The sequence below is a fragment of the Salmo salar genome, chromosome ssa22 (genome assembly GCF_905237065.1).
Source record: "Salmo salar chromosome ssa22, Ssal_v3.1, whole genome shotgun sequence".
NCBI lineage: Eukaryota > Metazoa > Chordata > Actinopteri > Salmoniformes > Salmonidae > Salmo > Salmo salar.
Window position 1 is genome coordinate 1,876,685 of NC_059463.1, and position 21,539 is coordinate 1,898,223.

The window sequence follows — 21,539 nt, forward strand, 5'->3', positions numbered from 1 at the left end:
GCAGGATTCTATGGCACGTTATTTAAGTGCCAACCTCTGGTACCATGCTAGTTAGTGCTGGTTTGACCACAAAAGGGTATCTTTGAGAAGCATTTGATAACCTTCAATAGTGGTTGTACTAGAGAATTTAAAACCTTTTTTTGTAAGAACATAGTATATGGGCTTGATTTTAAGAAATGTTGCTTAATTAATTTGATTAATATTATGGTGTTTCTATTCCATGAAAAACCCTCTGGATTTCGTTCGGTTGGAACGGAAAATATGGCGCTGTACAACATGACGGTCGGGAGTACAGGGTTCAATTCCCCGATGGGGAGGAAGGAGTAGGCTGTCCTTGTAAATGAGAATTTGTTCTTATCTAACTTGCCTAGTTAACCTCTCTAGGGGAGGTGGGACGAAATCGTCCCACACTATTCAACAGCCAGTGAAAAATCAGAGCGCCAAATTTAAAACCACAAAATGTCATAATTCAAAGTTCTCAAACATAGGACTATTTTACACCATTTTATAGATACACTTCTCCTGAATCGAACCACGTTGTCAGATTTCCAAAAGGCTTCACAGCGAAAGCAAAACATTAGATTATATTAGGAGAGTACATAGACACAAATAATCACACAGCCATTTTCTAAGCAACCATATATGTCACATAAACCCAAACCACAGCTAAATGCAGCACTAACCTTTGATCTTCATCAGATGACACTCCTAGGACATTATGTTATACAATACATGCATGTTTTGTTCAATCAAGTTCATATTTATATAAAAAACAGCTTTTTACATTAGCATGTGATGTTCAGAACAAGCATACCCACCGAAAACTTCCGGTGAATTTACTAAATTACTCATGATAAATGTTGACAAAATACATAACAATTATTTTAAGAATTATAGATAGAGAACTCCTTTATGCAATCGCTATGTCCGATTTTAAAATAGCTTTTCGGTGAAAGCACATTTTGCAATATTCTGAGTACATAGCTCGGCCATCACAGCTAGCTATTTTGACATCCGCCAACTTCGGGGTCACCTAAACTCAGAATTACTATTAGAAAAATTGGATTACCTTTGCTATTCTTCGTCAGAATGCACTCCCAGGACTTCTACTTCAACAACAAATGTTGTTTTGGTTCCAAATAATCCATAGTTATATCCAAATACCTCCGTTTTGTTCGTGCGTTCAGGTCACTATCCGAAAGGTAACGTGCTATGCAGTACAACGTGACCAGTCGGGAGTGGGCTACACTACTGCAGTAAGAGCAAAATAATCCTAACAAAATAAAATACAAAAAACCTTAGTGTAGCAACAGTTTTAGTAAGTAATACTGAATTCATGCACAATTATCAGTTTCTATTTAGGTTTATGCTACCCACTTATTGTCAGTTAGAGACACAGTTGGACCCAAAAGCATAATCAGTGCTCTAACTCCCTCTGAGCTGGTCTGGAGCAATGAAGTGTTGATGCAGGGTAACGTACTAAACCACAAAGTACCGCAGCATAATCGCAAAACTTTTAGTGGAGCAACCACTGTACCATTACCAAAAGACAAAGAGCTGTGAATTGATCATTGGTTCACCAATCAGGGCCTTGATGGACCACGTGCCTTGGGGAGAACGTTTCTTTGAGACCATCAGCTGACGTCCCCGGGACAAACTGGGAACTAGACAAAAACTTCCAGGGTCCCCTTGAGATCGTTCCCAGAGGGACCATCACATGACGTCCTGTGAACTAGTAAAATGAAAGTCCTGGAATGTCCTAAAAAGGTCCTGACATGATCCTCAGTGACGTCCTGGGAACTTACAGGGAACTAGACAAGGTCCCCTAGAGAACGTTCCTTTGGGACCGTTATGGGACGTTCTCGGAATGTCAGAGGGATAACGTCATGTGAAAACCCTCAAGGGACCTAATGGGAACGTCGCCGAATGTCCTCAGGACATCCCTGTCTGCTGGGATGGTTTCCTCAAAGTTTATTTAACATGGCCATTTGCGGTGAAAAATTATTTGCCAAGATTATTGTTGCCAGGGTAACTAATCTCCTCACTCTGAGATCCATTTGGGGACCTATTTTAGAGGTGGCCGAGGACTGGAAATAAAGGGATGGGGGGATATTGAGATAGGGGGAATTAAAGAGAGAAAGAGACAGAGGAAGAGAAGCAGAGAGGGTGATGAACGATGGTAGCATCTGTGTGACAGGCCCTGAGCTGCCATGTTGGCTCTGTATAGATCCTTTTACAGACCCTTTCGCTAATAACAGACTGACAGCCAGCCCTGAGCGCAGCACACACAGATATGACAATTATGTCTCTCAATGATAGTTGGCGTTTCAGTGGTTGGTTTAGTGTTTCGCTAATAGCTTTTCTCCACACGAAGTCTGGGACGTCGAGCCATCCACCTAGATATAGGGCTAGGTTTTCCTAACTTCATGTGAAATCCGAGTTTAAAGTTGATGGAGAGAAATAGCTTTATTCAATCAAATGCTATAGTGGTGCTATAAGAACATACAGTAGGACTACTGGTAAAATGCACATGAGGGGGTACTTACAGGGTATGGTAACCAAAAAAGGTTGAGACCCACAACTGATCTTGTGGATGCCATTTGGAGCACAAATGCCCTTACTGCTTTCGGGGTCAGCAGTTTTTAAGTGTACACATTACTATGACTGAAATGTCTGTATTTCTGAACCCTTTCCCCATTCCCATTCTTCTCTTGTGCCATCTTTTTATATTTCAGCCCCAAGTCCAGTGGAACGTGACAAGAGTAATGGACATCACTGTGTTGGGACAATATAATTGAACAACTATGTCTGTCTCTGTCTTCTCAGGAAACCAAAATCAACTGTGTGAGACTGGCTACTAAAGGTATGAGAACTCTTCTTATATTTTCCATGCGTAGGAAGTAAATTACTTGATGCAATGAAATCAGAGATATACATGTTTAACAACGACTTGGCCCAATGAATGCTAATTGTTTTGAGAGTGGTATACGTACACCTGCATAGAGGTAGACTTTCCCTATTTTAAAGGCATACGTGACCACAAGCCCCACAATCTTTTCAGTGTTGAACCTGCATGGTTTCGGTCTATACAGTCCAAGATTCTGTGCAGCTTTTCCTTTACTCTCCATTCCATTCCACTTCTTTTCTTTTTTTTTCTCCGAACCATCTTTATAAAAGAACACATTAATGATCAGTAGAATCGTAGGACAACCTCCATTAATGTGATGGATGGTGACAAAAACTAAAAATGGTTCACCCATTTCATACTATTTAATTATTCTGTTTGATTTCCTCCCATTTTCTTTTTAAGTTGCTGCTTATCTTTTTAGACATACATACATTTGTGCATTGACGATAATCTTCTTATTTAGTTGTTCATTTTCCTGTTTTCTTTTGTCTGTGTCAAACATTTATCCTCATCAGTGGGCTCTTTCCTTTCTTTTCTCTTACCATCCTTATGTTATGAATTTAGCTCTTTACAGTGATTGGAATCTATACTTGTAGACACACTGATTATGTGTCTGCTTTGGAAAATACATGCATTTTAAACCTTGTGACCCTTCATCTGTTCAAGTACAAATGCACGGCTTGATTATTTCAATATGAATGGATTTTATAGTTTTATACTGTATATAATCGAATAATAATAATTGTTAACATGGGATTCTTGAGCTTCTTGTTCGCTAAACCAAGGAAATGTTGCTGAGATTGAGGCTGTCCTAATATGGACACCATAAAAGTTGAGGTCCAATTTTGGATCGAAACTGCCACAAGGTTCAAACATATTTTGTGTTCTTTTCCATTTTTTACTCCATCTCCTTTTATCCTTCTTCCAGTCAGAATCAACGGTTAATACCAATGTTTGCATTCCAATGTCCCATTCACATGCACTGAGAATCAAACCTCTAAAATATTCCTCTGAAGTAGATTTTTAGATCCAAGATGCTATTAGAAGCACTTCTACTACTTGGCCTTTTTCCTTTAATGGAAGCTATCAGACACTTGTTGAAATTAGTACACTGCTCAAAAAAATAAAGGGAACACTTAAACAACACAATGTAACTCCAAGTCAATCACACTTCTGTGAAATCAAACTGTCCACTTAGGAAGCAACACTGATTGACAATACATTTCACATGCTGTTGTGCAAATGGAATAGGTGGAAATTATAGGCAATTAGCAAGACACCCCCAATAAAGGAGTGGTTCTGCAGGTGGGGACCACAGACCACTTCTCAGTTCCTATGCTTCCTGGCTGATGTTTTGGTCACTTTTGAATGCTGGCGGTGCTTTCACTCTAGTGGTAGCATGAGACGGAGTCTACAACCCACACAAGTGGCTCAGGTAGTGCAGCTCATCCAGGATGGCACATCAATGCGAGCTGTGGCAAGAAGGTTTGCTGTGTCTGTCAGCGTAGTGTCCAGAGCATGGAGGCGCTACCAGGAGACAGGCCAGTACATCAGGAGACGTGGAGGAGGCCGTAGGAGGGCAACAACCCAGCAGCAGGACCGCTACCTCCGCCTTTGTGCAAGGAGGAGCAGGAGGAGCACTGCCAGAGCCCTGCAAAATGACCTCCAGCAGGCCACAAATGTGCATGTGTCTGCTCAAACGGTCAGAAACAGACTCCATGAGGGTGGTATGAGGGCCCGACGTCCACAGGTGGGGGTTGTGCTTACAGCCCAACACCGTGCAGGACGTTTGGCATTTGCCAGAGAACACCAAGATTGGCAAATTCGCCACTGGCGCCCTGTGCTCTTCACAGATGAAAGCAGGTTCACACTGAGCACGTGACAGACGTGACAGAGTCTAGAGACGCCGTGGAGAACGTTCTGCTGCCTGCAGCATCCTCCAGCATGACCGGTTTGGCGGTGGGTCAGTCATGGTGTGGGGTGGCATTTCTTTGGGGAGCCGCACAGCCCTCCATGTGCTCGCCAGAGGTAGCCTGACTGCCATTAGGTACCGAGATGAGATCCTCAGACCCCTTGTGAGGCCATATGCTGGTGCGGTTGGCCCTGGGTTCCTCCTAATGCAAGACAATGCTAGACCTCATGTGGCTGGAGTGTGTCAGCAGTTCCTGCAAGAGGAAGGCATTGATGCTATGGACTGGCCCGCCCGTTCCCCAGACCTGAATCCAATTGAGCACATCTGGGACATCATGTCTCGCTCCATCCACCAACGTCACGTTGCACCACAGACTGTCCAGGAGTTGGAGCATCCCCAGGCGTTGTAGGGAGGTCATACAGGCACGTGGAGGCCACACACACTACTGAGCCTCATTTTGACTTGTTTTAAGGACATTACAACAAAGTTGGATCAGCCTGTAGTGTGGTTTTCCACTTTAATTTTGAGTGTGACTCCAAATCCAGACCTCCTTGGGTTGATAAATTGGATTTCCATTGATTATTTTTGTGTGATTTTGTTGTCAGCACATTCAACTATGTAAACAAAAAAGTATTTAATAAGATGATTTCTTTCATTCAGATCTAGGATGTGTTGTTTAAGTGTTCCCTTTATTTTTTGGAGCAGTATATATTCAACCATCTATATATACTGTATAATCATACTGCCCATAGTTTTCTTCAAGGTGTTTTAGCAATAGTACTTGATTTTTTTCCTACTACTGTGTTAAATGTGAAATTGAAACGATGAAGGCAACTTTTTTAGAAACATTTTCTTTGTTTCTTTTTTCTCTCATGCATGCTGACCGGGAATTATAAACCTTTTTCTTAGTGGTAATAGGTAGGGGACAAAATACCACGCCGTACATACTTGTCATCCCCAGTGAAGGTGATTATTGCTCGATAGACAGATTTCTTTCTTCTGTTATTTTATATACATTACTTTGGTTGTTTCCTCCTACTTCTTCTGTTTGTATTTTTATTTTCTCTCTTTCCTCATCTTAATGTATTTGTTTGCATGTCTGGTCCACAAAAGTGTAGCTGGCTGTCATTGATTCCATTGAGACTACTGTAGCTTGGTGCCCTAAGTATGTATGGTTATCATCCCTCTTATTATTGTCATTGTTTGTTTATTTAAAAAACCCTGACATTCGTTTGACCGATAGTTGTCTTGTAGTTTTGCTCATGGACTTATTAATCTTTTAGGCTGTATTGAATATGTATCTATTTTTCCATTATACATTTGGTAGAAAAACAGATATCGACATGGCTTAAACACAAATATCTGACAAATATTTGGTTATTTGCATCTACCACGATCTCTTTATGATTGTCATTTTTCTTTTCTTGAGGCAAGAACATTATTTTGTACTTTTTATCATCCAAGTGCCATATGCAAAAATTGTTCACTATAACTGTAAAGCAAGACCGTAAATTAAGTTATTCAGTTATCATGCCAAATACTGCAATGTCTGAACTTTATTTTCAAATATTTAGGTCTGACTTACAACAAGGAACGCATACAGTGTAATTATTGCGTTACAATAGGGATGAGTCAAGATAAGCTCTAATATGTCTCTGAGCAAAACATCCAAAAGCTTGACACATTATGTCAACCCCCTCCCTTCCTTTCCAAATTGAGTCTGCATTTACTCACCCAAGCATCCTCCATACAACTGTTGTGCAACCTGCCTATGCTCCACCCTCACTGTTTGTCACCGGTGCGCTAACCCACTGAATGGAACATCATACCAGTTAGAGGTGGCTACTCTCCTGTCTGGCTAGATAGAGACCAATGACCTGTGGTTGTAATGTCTATATACCCCATTTCTACACATCTATGCCATATTCCACAAGGAATCATGTTCTAACCTTGTTCATCCATATATTGTCTGTGAATGTCAATTACCATTTAGATGTACCATACAGATTTACACATTTAACATACAGATTGTGTATGTAGAGTTTTTGCTTCTTGTGTCATGCTGTGTTGTGAGGAAATATGAGTTGCTTGCCATGTGTGTGTGCACTTCAAAAGGATGAGGTACAATACCTCCTTCCCCACCTCTCCCCTCTCCATAACTCCAAACCTTATCACAGAGTACAGCTTGCTTGCTCTTGATTCAGAGGAAATGCTGTTTTCTCCAATGGGGCAGGTGCCCATTTATATATGTGTTGCTTTGTGGCACTGTGTTTGGTGTTGCTTTCCTTAGCATTGGAGCTTTGCCTTGGTACATGGAGATCTGACTGCATACACTGCATATAGTGTATGCAGACAGCCCAACCTGGTATCTAGTCGGTATTGTCTTATGTTAAGTTTGCCCTTATACACCTCGATGAATTTCCATCTACCTTGATGTGTAGTGACAAACTGTTCAATGGCCCTGACTTAAATCGGAAAACGGTTGCTGGAAGTCACTTTCTGGTGTCTAGGGAAAAGAACATCTAGGTTAGATGAACAAGTTGACAATAAAGACAATGTGGCGAATGAACAGACAATTTTAATTGTAGAGAATGCATTTTATTGACATCTATTTGGTATTTACCTTTGAGCACACCCAGTAAACAGGGTCATCCTAAGGACATTCGGCAACGTTCTCATTAGGTCCCTTTAAGGGTTTCGGCGAGACGTTATCCCACTGACATTCTAAGAATGTTCTAGGAAAATGACATTATCCTAGGGACCATATCAGTACGTTCAGCACAGGTCCCAGTTGGTTGCAGTATAACATTATAATAAGGTATTTTGATGTCGATTAGGGAATGTTATGAACGATTCCTATTTGGTTCTGATAAGATGTGGGACATCCATGGGACATTCAATGACCACAAGGGACGTTTCATGATGGTCAAGGGGAGGTCGCATGATGCTCCCAAGGGAAAGTTCTCGGAGGACCATTGGCTAGTTCGCTGTAAGTTACCAGGACATCATGTCAGGACCTGTTTAGGACGTTCTCAGGACTTTCATTTTACTAGTCATTAGTATTTTATTAGGATCCCTATTAGCTACTGCTAAAGCAGCAGCTACTCTTCCTGGGGTCCACACAAAACATAAAGCATGACATAATACAGTGCCTTGCGAAAGTATTCAGCCCCCTTGAACTTTTCGACCTTTTGCCACATTTCAGGCTTCAAACATAAAGATATAAAACTGTAATTTTTTGTGAAGAATCAACAACAAGTGGGACACAATTATGGGACACATTTTTAACAAATAAAAAACTGAAAAATTGGCCGTGCAAAATTATTCAGCCCCTTTACTTTCAGTGCAGCAAACTCTCTCCAGAAGTTCAGTGAGGATCTCTGAATGATCCAATGTTGACCTAAATGACTAATGATGATAAATAGAATCCACCTGTGTGTAATCAAGTCTCCGTATAAATGCACCTGCTCTGTGATAGTCTCAGAGGTCCGTTTAAAGCGCAGAGAGCATCATGAAGAACAAGGAACACACCAGGCAGGTCCGAGATACTGTTGTGGAGAAGTTTAAAGCCGGATTTGGATACAAAAAGATTTCCCAAGCTTTAAACATCCCAAGGAGCACTGTGCAAGCGATAATATTGAAATGGAAGGAGTATCAGACCACTGCAAATCTACGAAGACCCGGGCCGTCCCTCTAAACTTTCAGCTCATACAAGGAGAAGACTGATCAGAGATGCTGCCAAGAGGCCCATGATCACTCTGGATGAACAGCAGAGATCTACAGCTGAGGTGGGAGACTCTGTCCATAGGACAACAATCAGTCATATACTGCACAAATCTGGCCTTTATGGAAGAGTGGCAAGAAGAAAGCCATTTCTTAAAGATATCCATAAAAAGTGGCGTTTAAAGTTTGCCACTAGCCACCTGGGAGACACACCAAACATGTGGAAGAAGGTGCTCTGGTCAGATGAAACCAAAATCAAACTTTTTGGCAACAATGCAAAACGTTATGTTTGACGTAAAAGCAACACAGCTCATCACCCTGAACACCATCCCCACTGTCAAACATGGTGGTGGCAGCATCATGGTTTGGGCCTGCTTTTCTTCAGCAGGGGCAGGGAAGATGGTTAAAATTGATGGGAAGATGGATGGAGCCAAATACAGGACCATTCTGGAAGAAAACCTGATGGAGTCTGCAAAAGACCTGAGACTGGGACGGAGATTTGTCTTCCAACAAGACAATGATCCAAAACATAAAGCAAAATCTACAATGGAATGGTTCACAAATAAACATATCCAGGTGTTAGAATGGCCAAGTCAAAGTCCAGACCTGAATCCAATCGAGAATCTGTGGAAAGAACTGAAAACTGCTGTTCACAAACGCTCTCCATCCAACCTCACTGACCTCGAGCTGTTTTGCAAGGAGGAATGGGCAAAAATTTCAGTCTCTCGATGTGCAAAACTGATAGAGACATACCCCAAGCGACTTACAGCTGTAATCGCAGCAAAAGGTGGAGCTACAAAGTATTAACTTAAGGGGGCTGAATAATTTTGCACGCCCAATTTTTCAGTTTTTTATTTGTTAAAAATGTTTGAAATATCCAATAAATTTCGTTCCACTTCATGATTGTGTACCACTTGTTGTTGATTCTTCACAAAAAATTACAGTTTTATATCTTTATGTTTGAAGCCTGAAATGTGGCAAAAGGTCGAAAAGTTCAAGGGGGCCGAATACTTTCGCAAGGCACTGTACATAACATTAATAGACAAGTACAGCACACGGACGTAACTACATACAGTTGAAGTCGGAAGATTACATACAGTTAGGTCGGAGTCATTAAATCTAGTTTTTCAACCACTCCACACATTTCTTGTTAACAAACTATAGTTTTGGCATGTCGGTAAGGACATTTACTTTGTGCATGACACAAGTCATTTTTCCAACAATTATTTATAGACAGATTATTTCACTTATAATTCACAGTAAATTTACATACACTAAGTTGACTGTGCCTTTAAACAGCTTGGAAAATTCCAGAAAATGATGTCATGGCTTTAGAAGATTCTGATAGGCTAATTGACATAATTTGAGTCAATTGGAAGTGTTCCTGTGGATGTATTTCAAGGCCTACCTTCAAACTCAGTGTCTCTTTGCTTGACATCATGGGAAAATCAGAAAAGAAATCAGCCAAGACCTCTGAAAAAATTGTAGACCTCCACAAGTCTGGTTCATCCTTGGGAGCAATTTCTAAACGCCTGACGGTACCACGTTCATCTGTACAAACAATAGTACGCAAGTATAAACACCATGGGACCACGCAGCTGTCATACCGCTCAGGATGGAGACGCGTTCTGTCTCCTAGAGATGAACGTACTTTGGTGCGAACAGTGCAAATCAATCCCAGAACAACAGCAAAGGACCTTGTGAAGATGCTGGTGGAAACAGGTACAAATGTATCTATATCTACAGTAAATCGAGCCCTATATTGACATAAACTGAAAGGCCGCTCAGCAAGGAAGAAGCCACTGCTCCAGAACCGCCATAAAAAAAGACAGACTACAGTTTGCAAAACACATGGGGGAAAAGATCGTACTTTTTGGAGAAATGTCCTCTGGTCTGATGAAACATAAATAGAACTGTTTGGCCATAATGACCATCGTTATGTTTGGAGGAAAAGGGGGAGGCTTGCAAGCCAAAGAACACCATCCCCAACCGTGAATCACAGGGGTGGCAGCATCATGTTGTGGGGGTGCTTTGCTGCAGGAGGGACTGGTAAACTAAACAAAATAGATGGCATCATGAGGCAGGACAATTATGTGGAAATATTGAAGCAACATCTCAAGACATCAGTCAGGAAGTTAAAGCTTGGTTGCAAATGGGTCTTCCAAAAGGACAATGACCCCAAGCATACTTACAAAGTTGTTTCAAAATGGCTTAAGGAGAACAAAGTCAAGGTATTGGAGTGGCCATCACAAAGTCCTGACCTCAATCCTATAGAAAATTTGTGATCAGAACTGAAAAAGCGTGTGCGAGCAAGGCGGCCTACAAACCTGAATCAGTTACACCAGCTCTGTCAGGAGGAATGGGCCAAAATTCACCCAATTTATTGTGGGGATCTTGTGGAAGGCTACCTGAAATGTTTGACCCAAGTTAAACAAATGCTAATTGAGTGTATGTAAAATTCTGACCCACTGGGAATGTGATGAAATAAATAAAAGCTGAAATAAATCATTCTCTCTTCTATTATTCTGACATTTCAAATTCTTAAAATAAAGTGGTGATCCTAAATGACCTAAGACAGGGAATTCTTACTAGGATTAAATGTCAGGATTGTGAAAAACTGAGTTTAAATGTATTTGGCTAAGGTGTATGTAAACTTCCGACTTCAACTGTAAATGTAAAATAAGAATACACACTTTAAAACATTTATGACTACGCCTTCCATGCATCATGTACTCAGCGTAATGTCAATACTGCAGACATTCATTTTACCATATATTTCATCCTTTGCTCTACTGTTACAATTGCTTTGTCTAAGGAGGTACTGATATCCTAATCTCATAGCAACCATGAATTCAAAGATCCAATATTAGGATCAGTTGATCCCAAGGGTACGATCTCTGGGGGAGCTATGTGAAATAAAATAAAATGTTACTTGTCACATGCTTCATATACAACAGGTGTAGATTTACAGTGAAATAATACAGAGAAAAATAATAGATACAAATAATAACAGGACGAATAAATACACAATGAGTAAAGATAACTAGGCTATATACAGTGGGGGAAAAAAGTATTTGATCCCCTGCTGATTTTCTACGTTTGCCCACTTACAAAGAAATGATCAGTCTATCATTTTAATGGTAGTTTTATTTGAACAGTGAGAGACAGAATAACAACAAAAAAGTCCAGAAAAACACATGTCAAAAATGTTATAAAATGATTTGCATTTTGATGAGGGAAATAAGTATTTGACCCCTCTGCAAAACATGACTTGGTACTTGGTGGCAAAACCCTTGTTGGCAATCAGAGGTCAGACGTTTCTTGTAGTTGGCCACCAGGTTTGCACACATCTCAGGAGGGATTTTGTCCCACTCCTCTTTGCAGATCTTCTCCAAGTCATTAAGGTTTCGAGGCTGACGTTTGGCAACTCGAACCTTGAGCTCCCTCAACATATTTTCTATGGGATTAAGGTCTGGAGACTGGCTAGGCCACTCCAGGACCTTAATGTGCTTCTTCTTGAGCCACTCCTTTGTTGCCTTGGCCGTGTGTTTTGGGTCACTGTCATGCTGGAATACCCATCCACGACCCATTTTCAATGCCCTGGCTGAGGGAAGGAGGTTCTCACCCAAATGATGCGGAGGTTCTCACCCAAATGATGCGGAGGTTCTCACCTAAATGATGCGGTGAAGTTGTCCTGTCCCCTTAGCAGAAAAACACCCCCAAAGCATAATGCTTCCACCTCCATGTTTGACAGTGTTCTTGGGGTCATAGGCAGCATTCCTTCTCCTCCAAACACGGCGAGTTGAGTTGATGCCAAAGAGCTCCATTTTGGTCTTATCTGACCACAACACTTTCACCCAGTTGTCCTCTGAGTCATTCAGATGTTCATTGGCAAACTTCAGACGGGCATGTATATGTATTCTTGAGCAGGGGGACCTTGCGGGCGCTGCAGGATTTCAGTCCTTCACGGCGTAGTGTGTTACCAATTATTTTCTTGGTGACTATGGTCCCAGCTGCCTTGAGATCATTGTGTTTCTTCCATTTGCGAATAATCGCACCAACTGTTGTCACCTTCTCACCAAGCTGCTTGGCGATGGTCTTGTAGCCCATTCCAGCCTTGTGTAGATCTACAGTCTTGTCCCTGACATCCTTGGAGAGCTCTTTGGTTTTGGCCATGGTGGAGAGTTTGGAATCTGATTGATTGATTGCTTCTGTGGACAGGTGTCTTTTTTTTACAGGTAACAAGCTGCGGTCAGCTCGTTACCTGTATAAAATACACCTGGGAGCCAGAAATCTTTCTGATTGAGAGGGGGTCAAATACTTATTTCCCTCATCAAAATGCAAATCAATTTATAACATTTTTGACATGCGTTTTTCTCAATATTTTTGTTGTTATTCTGTCTCTCACTGTTCAAATAAACCTACCATTAAAATTATAGACTGATCCTTTCTTTATCAGTGGGCAAATGTACAAAATCAGCAGGGGATCAAATACTTTTTTCCCCCACTGTACACTGGATACCAGTTGATGTGCAGGGGTACGAGGTAATTGAGGTAGATATGTACATATAGGTGTAGGGGTGAATTGACTAGGCAACTTTGTGAACGAATCAAAATTCTAACCAAATTGTATTTGTTTTGTAAACATTAAGTGTAGCCTAACAGTGAAATGCTTACAGTACTTACAGGCTCTTTCCGATAATGTAAAGAAAAATAATAAATAAACAATAATAAATTCATATATGTATACATTATCAGTCCAAAGTTTAGACACACGTTCTCATTCAAGGGTTTTTCTTTATTTTTACTGTTTTCTACATTGTAGAATAATAGGGAAGACATCAAAACTACGAGAAAACACATATGGAGTCATGTAGTAACAAAAAAAGTGTTAAACAAATCGAAATATATTTCTTTAAAGTAGCCACACTTTGCCTTGATGACAGCTTTGCACACTCTTGGCATTCTCTCAACCAGCTCCCCTTGGAATGCTTGAAGGAGTTCCCACATATGCTGAGCATTTTTTTGGCTGCTTTTCCGTCATTGCGGTCCAACTCATTCTAAACCATCTCAATTGGGTTGAGGTCGGGTGATTGTGGAGGCCAGGTCATCTAATGCAGCACTCCATCACTCTCCTTCTTGATCAAATAGCCCTTACACAGCCTGGAGGTGTGTTGGGACATTGTCCTGTTGAAAACAAATTATAGTCCCACTAAGCGCAAACCAGATGGGATGGCGTATCGCTGCAGATTGCTGTGGTAGCCATATTGGTTAAGTGTGCATTGAATTCTAAATAAATCACAGACAGTGTCACCAGCAAAGCACCCCCACACCATAACACTTCTTCCTCCATGCTTTACGGTGGGAAATACACATGCGGAGATCATCCGTTAACCCACACAGCGTCTCACAAAGACACGGCAGTTGGAACCAAAAATGTCAAATTTGGAACCAGACCAAAGGACAAATTTCCACTGGTCTAATGTCCATTGCTCGTGTTTCTTGGCCCAAGCAAGTCTCTTATTATTATTAGTGTCCTTTAGTATTGGTTTCTTTGCAGCGACTTGATCATTAGCATAGCAGGTAGCCTAGTGGTTAGATCGGTGGGCCAGTAACAGGAAGGTTGCTGGATCAAATCCCTGAGCTGACAAGGTAAAAAAAAAAAATCGACCCCTGAACAAGGCATTTAACACTGTTTGCTGGTAGGCCGTCATTGTAAATAAGAATTTTTGTTCTTAACTGACTTGCTTTGTTAAATAAAGGTTAAATAAATAAAAAATGAAGGCATGATTCACAGTCTCCGCTAAACAGGAGATGTGTTTGTCACTTTAACTCTGTATAATTTATTTGGGCTGCAATTTTTGTGGCTGGTAACTGTAATGAACTTATCCTCTGCAGCAGAGGTAACTCTGGGTCTTCCATTCCTGTGGCGGACCTCATGAGAGCCAGTTTCATCATAGTGCTTGATGGTTTTAGTTCTTGAAATGTTTCATATTGACTGGCCTTCATGTCTTAAAGTAATGATGGAATATTGTTTCTCTGCTTATTTGAGCTGTTCTTGCCATAATATGGACTTCTTTTTTTAAACAAATCTTTTGTATACCTTGTCACAACACTGATTGGCTCAAACGCATTAACCTGTTATGGCTAGGGGGCAGTATTTTCACGGCCGGATAAAAAACGTACCCGATTTAATCTGATTATTACTCCTGCCCAGAAACTAGAATATGCATATAATTATTAGCTTTGGATAGAAAACATTCCAAAGTTTCTAAAACTGTTTGAATGGTGTCTGTGAGTATAACAGAACTCATTTGGCAGGCCAAAACCTGAGAAGATTCCATGCAGGAAGTGCCCTGTCTGACAATTTCTTGGCCTTCTTGATTATCTCTATCCATTACAGGGGATCTCTGCTGTTACGTGACACTTCCTACGGCTCCCATGGGCTCTCAGAAGGCGGCAAAAAGCTGAATCGTGGCTTTGCAGGCTCTGGCTGAAAAAAAGTAGCGCGTTTGGATAGTGGCTGGTCACAGTATTGTGAGACTCAGGCTCGTGCCCGAGTCGACCCCATGCTTTATTTTCTTTCGTCTTTTTACCTAAACGCAGATTCCCGGTCGGAATATTATCGCTTTTTTACGAGAAAAATGGCATAAAAATTTATTTTAAACAGCGGTTGACGTGCTTCGAAGTACGGTAATGGAATATTTAGAAATCTTTTGTCACGAAATGCACCATGCTCGTGACCCTTATTTACACTTCGGATAGTGTCTTGAACGCACGAACAAAACGCCGCTATTTGGATATAACAATGGATTATTTTGAACCAAACCAACATTTGTTATTGAAGTAGCAGTCCTGGGAGCGCATTCTGATGAAGAACACCAAAGGTAATCAAACTTTTCTAATAGTAAATCGGAGTTTGGTCAGGGCTAAACTTGGTGGGTGTCTAAATAGCTAGCCGTGATGGCTGGGCTATCTACTCAGAATATTGCAAAATGTGCTTTCACCGAAAAGCTATTTTAAAATCGGACACCTCGATTGCACAAAGGAGTTCTGTATCTATAATTCTTACAATAATTGTTATGTTTTTTGTGAACGTTTATCGTGAGTAATTTAGTAAATTCACCGAGGTTTGTGGGGGGTATGCTAGTTCTGAACGTCACATGCTAATGTAAAAAGCTGGTTTTTGATATAAATATGAACTTGATTGAACAAAACATGCATGCATTGTATAACATAATGTCCTAGGGTTGTCATCTGATGAAGATCATTAAAGGTTAGTGCTGCATTTAGCTGTGGTTTTGTTTTTTGTGACATTATATGCTAGCTTGAAAAATGGGTGTCTGATTATTTCTGGCTGGGTACTCTGCTGACATAATCTAATGTTTTGCTTTCGCTGTGAAATCGGACAGTGTGGTTAGATAAAGGAGAGTCTTGTCTTTAAAATGCTGTGAAATAGTCATATGTTTGAAAAATTGAAGTTTTTGTATTTTTGAGGAATTTGTAATTCGCGCCACGCCTATCATTGGATATTGGAGCAGGTGTTCCGCTAGCGGAACGTCTAGATGTAAGAGGTTAAGGAGGCCAGGAGGCCGCATTAAGAAATTACACAAATTTACTTTTAAGAAGGCACTCCTATTAATTGAAACGCATTCCAGGTGATTACCTCATGAAGCTGGTTGAGAGAATACCAAGAGTGTGCAAAGCTGTCATCAGGGCAAAGAGTGGCTATTTGAAGAATCTCAAATATACCATTTTTATTTGTTTAACATTTTTCATAGTTTTGATGTCTTCACCATAATTCTACAATGTAGAAAATAGTAAAAATAAAGATAAACCCTTGAATGAGTGGGTGTTCTAAAACTTTTGACCGGTACTGTGTGTATATATTTATATATATATAAAAGAAAATGTGAATCACATTTCTATTTGGCGTACCCCCGACGGCATCCCCAGTTTGGGAATACCTGTTCTAGAAGGACAACCATCTTTGCAGCACTCCACCAATCAGGCCTTTATGGTAGAGTGGTTGCAGCATCATGCTGTGGGGATGCTTTTCAGCGGCGGGGACTGGGAGACTAGTGAGGATCGGGGGAAAGATGAACAGAGCAAATTACAGAGAGAACCTTGATGAAAACCTTCAAACTGGACAACAACCCTAAGCACACAAGACAACGAAGGAGTGGCTTCGTGACAAGTCTCTGAATGTCCTTGCGTGGCCCAGCCAGAGCCCTTGACTTGAACCCGATCCAACATCTCTGAAGAGACCTGAAAATAGCTGTGCAGCGACGCCCCCATCCAACCTGACAGAGCTTGAGAGGATCTGCAGAGAAAAATGGGAAGAACTCCCCAAATACAGGTGTCATACCCAAGAAGACTCAAGGGTGTAATCGCTGCCAAAGGTGCTTCAACAAAGTACTGAGTGAAAGGTCTTAATAAAAATAATAATAGATTGTAAACAGTAGCAGTAGCAATGTGATGCAGCCAGTCAAGATGTTCTCAATGGTGCAGCTGTAGAACCTTTTTGAGGATCTGATAGCCTATGCCTGTTACAATAATGCTAGTTCAAACTCAGACTCAGGTGCAGAGAAACACAGAAAAAACAAAGCAATAGCACATGAGCACACTAATCAAAACATTAGACCTTAGCAAAGATCCCTGCCCACAGAGGAACCTAAATAGCCAGGCAACAGGTGAACCGAGAGGGCAATCAACCACAAGTGAACCCAATAATAACAATCAGGAGATCCTGGACACTAAAACCAAAGTACAAACCTAAGGGAGCACACTCAAAAATGAAACATAACTGTGACAAGACCCCCCCCCATGGAATGGCTCCTGACGTTCCACCAGGGGTGGCTGAACATCGTATGTAAGTCCCGAATGGGTCCGAGGTACAGATTGTCTCGAGCCGGATCATTCCTCAGGACCGTAACCCTCCCAGTCCACGAGATACTGAGTCCCACGCTGGAACTGACGACCTGAGAGGATGCGTCGTACCGTGTAGGCTGGCCGATATCATGTGAGGCGGAGGTGGAGGCCGAGTGGCCGGAACCAGAGGACTGAATACCACAGGCTTGAGTCTGGAGATGTGGAAGGTGGGATAAACCCTCATGGACCGGGGAAGACGATAGTCCACTGGATTGATCCGCCTTAGCCAACTTCCTAGATTCCACGCGTAGAGGCAGATCCCTTGTAGACAACCAGACCATCTGGCCTGGATGCAGGAGGAGACTCGCGCAGCAATGACGGTTGGCCTGTCATTGAACCCGAGCTGAGGACCTCAGGAGCGCTGACCAAGCCAGGTCCGGCTGCAATGAGAGATGGTGTTGAGTGGAAGGGACCGCCACTTCAATCTCCTGATCTGGAAACAGGGGGGAGCTGATAACCGTACAACACCTGGAATGGTGACAGGCCGGTGGAGGAACACTGGAGAGTGTTGTGTGCGTACTCCACCCAGGGAAGATGCTGACTCCAAGTGGCGGAGTTGGCGGACACACAGCACCGTAAGGCGGTCTCCAGATCCTGGTTCACCCGCTCCATTTGACCGTTGGACTGAGGGTGATATCCCAAGGACAGACTGGCTGATGACCCCAGAAAGAGTACAGAATGCCCTCCAGAATCTGGAGGCAAACTGGGGGTCCCGGTCGGAGACTATGTCCAGAGGAAGTCCGTGAAGGCGGAAAACATGCTGAATGACTAGCTGAGCAGTCTCACGAGCAGATGGAAGCTTAGGCAGTGTAATGAAATGTGCCGCCTTGGAAAAGCGGTCCACAACGACCAGGATAACCATGTGGTCCTCTGAGGATGGAAGGCCCATGATGAAAGCCGTAGAGAGATGAGACCAGGTTCAAGAAGGTGTTGGCAGCGGATGAAGAAGCCCCAGAGGCTGCTGACGAGGAGTCTTGTTCCGGGCACAGGTCAGACAAGCAGCCACGAAGGTCCAAGTGTCCGCCTCTGCCAAGGGCCACCAAAACCTCCTCCTCAAAAACTCTAGCGTTCGCTGCCCTCCCGGATGAGAGGTGAGAAGTGACGAGTGAGCCCACTGAAGTACCGTGCCCCAATAGGGACAAAAAGTATGTTAGGTGGACAGCTGTCTGGAACTGTCTCCCTACCATGCGCCTCCCTCACTACAATCTCTATACCCCAGGACACCGGCGTGAGGATGAGCGACCTGGGCATGATGGATTCAAGTGGCCGATCCTCACTGGAGCTGGGATACTGGCGAGAGAGGGCATCCGGCTTCACGTTCACGGACGGTAAGATAACGTGGATCTGAACCGAGTGAAGAAGAGAGCCCAACGAGCCTGCTGGGTACTGAGGTGTTTAGACTCCTGGATGTAGGCTAGGTTCTTGTGGTCAGTCCAAACCGTAAAGGGGTGTTCCGAACCCTCCAACCAGTGCAGCCACTCCTCCAAAGGCAATTTGACCGCAAGAAGCTCCCGATTTCCGATATCATAGTTCCTCTCCGCTGGAAAGAGACGCCTGGAGAAGAAGGCACATGGATGAAGCTTTTGGTCTTTAGCTGAGCGCTGAGACATAACCGCCCCCACACCAACGTCAGAGGCATCCACCTCTACCACGAAGGGAAGAGAAGAATCCGCATGAAAAAGAATGGGTGCAGAAGAAAACCAACGTTTTAGGTCCTGGAACGCCTTCTCAGCAGCAGAGGTCCAGCATACATGCCCAGCCAAGCCCTTGGTGAGCCGCAGTCAATGACAGTGCTGGGCCGCGACCAGTTGACCACCGCTTCTACCTTTTGGGAGTCCATCCTTACACATCCTTGAGACACGATGTACCTCCGGAAAGATATCTGAGGAACGTGAAACTCATACTAAGTGTTGAGAGAGGAGTCTTTGAAGGACCTGGCGAACATGTTGGACGTGTTTAACAACGGACCTGGAGAAGATGAGGATGTCATCCAGGTACACAAACACGAACTGGTGAAGGAAGTCACACAGCACATCATTAACCTCTATGGGACCGGCGGGACGAATTCGTCCCACCTACGTAACAGCCACTTGCAGCCTGTGGCGCGATTTTCAAAATCTTAAAAATCCTATTACTTCAATTTCTCAAACATATGACTATTTTACAGCCATTTAAAGATAAGACTCTCGTTAATCTAACCACACTGTCCGATTTCAAAAAGGCTTTACAACGAAAGCAAAACATTAGATTATGTCAGCAGAGTACCAAGCCAGAAATAATCAGACACCCATTTTTCAAGCCAGCATATAATGTCACCAAAACCCAGAAGACAGCTAAATGCAGCACTCACCTTTGATGATCTTCATCAGATGACAACCCTAGGACATTATGTTATACAATACATGCATGTTTTGTTCAATCAAGTTCATATTTATATCAAAAACCAGCTTTTTACATTAGCATGTGACGTTCAGAACTAGCATACCCCCGCAAACTTCCGGGAATTCGCTAACATTTTACTAAATTACTCACGATAAACGTTCACAAAAAGCATAACAATTATTTTAAGAATTATAGATACAGACCTCCTCTATGCACTCGATATGTCCGATTTTAAAATAGCTTTTTGGTGAAAGCACATTTTGCAATATTCTAAGTACATAGCCCAGGCATCACGGCTCGCTATTTAGACACCCGGCAAGTTTAGCACTCACCATAATCATATTTACTATTATAAAAATGTCATTACCTTTTGTTGTCTTCGTCAGAATGCACACCCAGGACAGCTACTTCAATAACAAATGTTGGTTTGGTCCAAAATAATCCATCGTTATATCCGAATAGCGGCGTTTTGTTCGTATGCGTTCCAGACACTATCCGAAATAGTAAAGAAGTGTCGCGCTTGGCGCAATTCCTGACAATAAAATTCAAAGTATTCCATTGCCGTACGTCGAAGCATGTCAACCGCTGTTTAAAATCAATTTTTACGTCATTTTTCTCGTAGAAAAGCGATAATATTCCGACAGGGAATCTCCTTTTCGGCAAACAGAGGAAAAAATCCCAAAGGCGGGGGCGGTCGGGGTCACGCGCATAAGCTAGTGTCTCTTGATGGGCCACTTGAGAAAGGCGATAATGTGTTTCAGCCTGGGGCTGGAATGACGACATTCTGTTTTTTCCCGGGCTATGAGAGCCTATGGAAGACGTGAGAAGTGTCACGTTAGAGCAGAGATCCTTAGTAAATGATAGAGATGGCAAAGAAGTTCCAGAAATGGTCAGACAGGCCACTTCCTGTAAAGGAATCTCTCAGGTTTTGACCTGCCATTTGAGTTCTGTTATACTCACAGACACCATTCAAACAGTTTTAGAAAATTTAGGGTGTTTTCTATCCATATGTAATAAGTATATGCATATTCTAGTTACTGGGTAGGAGTGGTAACCAGATTAAATCGGGTATGTTTTTTATCCAGCCGTGTCAATACTGCCCCCTAGCCCTAACAGGTTAAGATAATGGTTCATGGCTGCAGTCTCTGGACCTGAGAGAGAAGGTTGATGGCACAATCGTAGAGCCTGTGAGGAGGCAGTTCGCTGGCCCTTTGTTTGCTGAAGACCTGACCCAAATCCCAGTAATCCCGAGGTACACAAGAAAGATCAGGCTTGTCATCCCCAGTCGGAGGAACAGGAGAGTCCGACGCCTCCAGATGAGCAGGGCCGGAAAGGGGTGGAGAGTTGCTGGCAGGTGAACTGGCATGAAGGATTCCATCCCAGAACTCTTCCCGAGGGGATTCCACCAGATGTAACTAGTTAAGCTCCACATGGTAATCCAGAACTCATGGCTGAATAGGCATGGTGAATTGCTTCACCTTCCCAGACCCTAGGGGTTGACCATTGTTAAAGGAATTCCTGCTTGAGTGTAAATTATTAAATAATTCTACCCTGAATTTAGGGATATGGTCTATATAGCCTTTAGAATAAGTAACTAAAGGGTTGAGCATAAGTCTCATGAGATTGACTAGGATAGGAGAGGAATGGGTGTCTGTGTGTTTAAGTAAACATCAAGAACTGTTA

General features: G+C 42.4%; 1 protein-coding gene across 16 annotated transcripts in view; it reads left to right on the forward strand.

Annotated features, from left to right (window-relative positions):
• Positions 1 to 21,539, forward strand: part of LOC106582631 (receptor-type tyrosine-protein phosphatase T) — a 591,582-nt gene that overhangs the window by 377,235 nt on the left and 192,808 nt on the right. For 11 of the 16 annotated variants that reach the window (XM_045705237.1, XM_045705245.1, XM_045705240.1 and 8 more), the window contains exons 13-14: positions 2,827 to 2,863; positions 5,730 to 5,786. In XM_045705237.1, the coding sequence (XP_045561193.1) occupies positions 2,827 to 2,863; positions 5,730 to 5,786 (94 nt within the window). The remainder of the gene's footprint in view (positions 1 to 2,826; positions 2,864 to 5,729; positions 5,787 to 21,539) is intronic. The other 5 variants (XM_045705241.1, XM_045705242.1, XM_045705249.1 and 2 more) reach the window with 1 other exon arrangement.